This window comes from Sceloporus undulatus, chromosome 9, assembly GCF_019175285.1.
Source record: "Sceloporus undulatus isolate JIND9_A2432 ecotype Alabama chromosome 9, SceUnd_v1.1, whole genome shotgun sequence".
NCBI lineage: Eukaryota > Metazoa > Chordata > Lepidosauria > Squamata > Phrynosomatidae > Sceloporus > Sceloporus undulatus.
Genome location: NC_056530.1, coordinates 34,351,607 through 34,356,792, shown reverse-complemented (window position 1 = coordinate 34,356,792; position 5,186 = coordinate 34,351,607). Strand labels below are relative to the sequence as shown.

The 5,186-nt window shown below is 42.6% G+C and overlaps 1 protein-coding gene across 1 annotated transcript in view; it reads right to left on the bottom strand.

Annotated features, from left to right (window-relative positions):
* Positions 1–2,671, bottom strand: part of LOC121916181 (potassium/sodium hyperpolarization-activated cyclic nucleotide-gated channel 3-like) — a 9,933-nt gene extending 7,262 nt beyond the window's left edge. Inside the window, exon 1 of the mRNA XM_042441002.1 lies at positions 2,610–2,671. Within this exon, the coding sequence (XP_042296936.1) occupies positions 2,610–2,671 (62 nt within the window). The remainder of the gene's footprint in view (positions 1–2,609) is intronic.
* Positions 2,672–5,186: the final 2,515 nt, after the last annotated feature.

Here is a 5,186-nt window from a genome sequence, read left to right as displayed (position 1 = left end):
GGGCCTGAAAAATGGGCAGGAGGAGGCGGGAAAAACGGGCACCCACATTCTCCGTTTGCCTTGTGCCTGGCCGAAATGGCTTAGTGCCACTTCTGGCACGCATGGCATATCAGTTCGCCCATCGCGGACCTAGATATTAATAAAAATTAATAAATTAATAATACATACGCGGACCTAGATATTATAAAATCTATGAATAATCCAATCCCAACGTCAAGCTGTTGTAAATATGGAATGGGACCAGTGTACATGTAAATACATTTAAAATGTGTTCATTGATACTGTACTTGGAAAATGTCTAATTTTAGTTATGTCACAGCTATTGCCATTAATTCAATGATATACGAGAATTGCAATTGTGAAGTCAACATTAGTACAAAAATTACTAAGGATTAGTCCAACACATTACTAAGGATTCTGGATGGTATGGTTGGGAAGGAGGTAAATGAGCGGGATGATGACACCATGAGTTACCATTACGGGTGACCACCCACTGTAGTGGTGCCATGTTGCCAGGTGAAAAAACATACAGCGCTCCTCTACCTTTAATGACTGTCATCTGCCGGCATGAGAGGGGAGTGATCAGGCCAGATCCCAGTTCCACCGAGATAGCCTGAAGAAGGAGCTTTATTTTGGCGTCGTAACAGGTCGTAGTAAAAGGAAGTCTCCACATAGGTTATACTGAGGCTCCTGCCTGCAAGGGGAACCAGGAAAGAAAGCGAGAGACTAAGGCCCGTTTTACAGACTTGCCAAATAAAGCGCTTCGGGTCTTTTTGAGGTATGCTGCTTAAATGATGCATGGCACCCTAAGGAATTCTGGACGCTGCCCACTAAAGCTGCACTCCGGTGCTTAGGAATGGATCTGTGGCTTTGGTGCGACCTCCGGACTCTTAGGACCCATGCCTCATTTAAATAGCATGCCTCCAAAGAGAACCCGAAGCAGCTTCATTTTGGCAGTCTGTAACAGGCTTCTAAAAAACCCATAATGCCGTGCAACTTCACATCTGCTGCAAAATTGTCAGAAGCACACATCATATACAGCTGGACATTTCCGCACCAACAGAAAACCTTCTCTCCCTTTCCCACAGCTCCATCCCCCACTGAACAAATCAAGTGTGCAATTACTACTCTGACTCTATCTGCACAAGTAGTACAGAACGCGTTCCCAATTGCTCCAGCTTCTTTTTGTAATCACGGTGGTGAGTGGTGATAGCAGCAGTCTTGATGTTATGTGTACTAGTAAATGGAATGCTTATCAGACCTTGTAGACCGTGACAGGTAGATGCCTGGTCTCAATACTAGGCATTTATTAGAACAGAATATAAAGGAGTCTTTTCTCAGGCGTGACAATGAAAGCATTATAGTAGGAGCCGCATGGGTTCATCAAGAAACAAATCCTTACCCAACTAAGTTCCCATACAACAGGCCAAAATAAAGCGCTTCAGTTCATTTGACGTATGCTGTTTAAATGATGCATGTGTCCTAAAGAGGCCAGAAGCTGTGCCAAAGCTCCTGTATGGGCCCACACACATTGAAAAAGAGTAACAGAATTCAAAAGAGGACTTGATAACCTTGAAAACTGGGCTGCAAACTTAATATGATTCGTATTTTTTAGTCTTTTTTTTTTTATGATATGAAATACCCGAGAAAAAACAACAAACTCCTACTCACCACATTTACCCGCCGCCCAAATAAACCAAATGCACACATACCTACGGCATGCGGAGGTCTTGGCCTTCTAGCAGCAGGAATGGTAAAAATGACCTTGAGATTATTGTTTCATCATAATTTGAACTCTATGGCCAGCCGTGTGATGCTGCAGCAACGAAGGACCTAATAGTTGAGACTTTGCATTATAGGACTGTCGTTTCCCATTCAAAAGACTTAATAGCCCATTATGTCTGCACTAATCAGACCTCATCTGGAGTATTGTGTTCAGCTCTGGGCAATTCAATTTGGGAAAGGATATTGCCAAGTTCAGGTGCAGAGACGAGAACCAGAATGATAAGAGGGTATGGCGAACAAAAAAATGGGCGGGTTACCAACCTGCGGTGTTGCGTCGCTATCCTGCCCCGCCGCTGAGCATCTGGGAGCTTGCCCCCCCAGGGGGGGGGGGGCTGCACACGCAGGGCTCCCGACGCTCCGAGGAGGAAGGCAGCGCAGAATGTTGTCCTCCTGGGTCCTGGAATTTGTGCCGCAAAGGCAAGGCCTTATTGCGATATCATCCGCGAAAGCTCTTATGATTATTACTCTCTTCTTGCTATTTTTTCCACAGGGAGGTGAAGACCTTTGGTTTGCCGGTGATTGCTTAGAGGGGGAAGGGCCTATCAGAATGTAATGTTGCTTTTTACTTATTGTTGTTTAATTGCTTTTAATTCTATTATTGTCAATTAAAAGGCCGGCATAAGAACACAACAAGGCAGACTGAAACCATTCAAATCTAGGATATCTGCAAACCTTAGTCCTTCAACAGAGAGTACTTCACCCCTATTATGACTGTATGACCAGAAATACTGTGCTGCAGGGGATTGAACTTGAGCCCTTGTGCATAGAAAGAAGTACTTTGCCATGAACTGCTCTTATCTTTTGTTCTTAACAACTATTCTCACTTCTTCCCCATGGCTTCGGACCTACTCTTCAGTGTTTGTGGCCCCTGACGATTTTCGCCCATCGTGGTATGCACCCTTTCTGCCATAAATGGTTGCATCCAAATCTTTTTGTGGACATCCTCCATGCGGTTTGCGTCCTATTAGAAAGGAAAGCTGTCCAAACTTTCAACTGATTAAAGATTTATCCTAAACCTTCAGGGACTGTTTTAAATGGGAATGCTGGGAATGGAATCCGGTGACCTTCGATCAGTTTAGTCCACTGCTTGAAACAAGATATAGACCAGATGAGAAAGGAGTCTAAGTTACTGGTTAAAATAGTTAGTTCCACTTAAAAAGATCCTAAACAAATCATTTATTAGTGTTACAGTTGCAGTGGGCTTTTTTTTTAACGTCCAAGTCTTTAACGTTTTTTCTTTCTCAAAGATAACTAAGGGCCCTGTAAAGGCAGGCCAAAATAAAGCTGCTTTGGGTCACTTGGAGGTATGCTGTTTAAATGATGGTTGGAAAGCTGTGCAAATCTGTGGTCCAATTTCTTGGGACATACTAGGTTATGAGTTTACGCACTTGATATGCTCTCCATCTCTTCCCGTCAATATCTCAAACAAAACCATGACACGCACACAAAGGAGCACACTGCTATCATGAGAAAAGATTTCCAAGCATGGGATTATTTTTTTTGTACAATGGCCATTACAGACTGCCAAATTAAAGCTGCTTGGGTCTCTTTGGAGTATGCTGTTAATGATGCATGGATCCTAAGAATCTGGAAGCTGCACCAAATGCCTTCCAGTGCTTAGGAATGGAGTGTGGCTTTGGCGCGACCTCCGGCTCTTAGGACCCATGCGTCATATTTAAAAGCATTTCCAAAGAGACCCGAAGCAGCTTTATTTTGGCCCCTGTAACAGGCCAATATCTCTATAAACTTGGGAAAAAATAATTTCTTTCACATTTGAATTATTCCAACAATTTTTTATTAATCTAGCATGAACATTGCAGGTTTCTCCTTTAAAACATTATTTCCTTCAAATTTGTCATATTAAAAGGTGGCTGTTACACTGCAAAAAAGGAAAGGGCGTTATTAGCTTCCAAGCATGGCTGGTGGAGAAAAGAGCCATAATGAATTACAGCTAAAACCTTTATTTGTCACAAGTACTTCCAAATGTTGGACACTCTGTGAGATAGAAACGGACTCACAAGCAGTATACTCAAATGTAGGACAGAGCCAGAACAACTAATTCATACCCATCCATTCCCACCCCCCAGATACAGCAAAAATAAGAAAGCAAGGACTTCGCTTCTTTATATAACATTTAAACGTTCCTTTCTTAGGAATATCTAGTTTGGTACTGAGAAATTCAAAGAATATAAGTATTTAAATGATGTCGGGGAAAAGATTTTTTGTATCATCTCAGAGACGAGAAAGCTGTTGCAAAAAGCATGTGCTGTTACAGAGAAGAGAGAGGGGGATGAAAACAGGGGGGGGGGTGTTAGGTTCGCGTGATGTAGGAAGAGAGAGGGTATGAAAAGCAACAAACAAAGTCGCCATAAGTATATACTTGCCTAATAGTAATGGCAAATAACGCAATTAGTGGTATTATAGCGTCTTGAAAGGTGATATTCTAACAACACAGGATTGTTTATTTTCCCCTGGTAGATGTCACCCTTGAACAGATTGCAATGACTTCAGGAAGGGCCCCAATTGGTGATGTTTGCGACACATTTCTTTACCATCCAGGATTGGGGCATTTTGTGGCATTCACATGCTGCTGGGCCTCAGACATATGACGGAAATTCAGGTGGGTTAATAGGAGTTGTCACCAAGGTCTGATTGAAACTTCATTTGTTTGGAATGGAGGGGTGGGGCGGACACCATGTAAAAGTAGGGAGTTGGGAGTCCACTGCTCTCTATAGGCTGGCACTCGCTCTGAAATAGAGGTGTGATCTCATCTGTCTCGGCTATTATGTTCTGAAATCAGCACTTTTTTCATGCAACGTGCTAGTGGGGGAGTATGATTCTCATGAACCCGGTGGCGCAGTGCTTCAATGCCTGTACTTGCAGCCAGCCCACTCTCAACTATAATGTGCGAGTTCAGTACCAGCCAATGGCTGAAAGCTCGAACTCAGCCTGCATCCTTCTGAAGTTGCTTAAATATGCAGTACACCAGCATTGTTGAGAAATTAGACTACACCTTTTAAACAGTTTTAGGTGAGTGCTTAAGTGCCCAATGCATAGTGGTATAGAATTGTACTTGCTACTGCTATTCTATGTACCATCAAACTGGGTTGGCCGTCGACTTCAACCAACGAGAATGTTTTTTCAGGAAACCAGAACCTTGGAAACTAGACTAAGTTATATTATATATATATATCAAGTAGTTATATATTTTTTGAGTTATATAGCTCCCAGAATCCCTAGGCAGAACAACCCATCATGATTCTGTGAGTTGTAGTCCAAAAAGTCTTTCATTCCATCAGCATTTCCCTTAAGTTGAAGTCTGACCTTGAGGGCAGTTAACAGCAATCCCCAAATCATAAAAGACCATTTCCAAGCCATATTGGAACATCCAGGTAAAACTG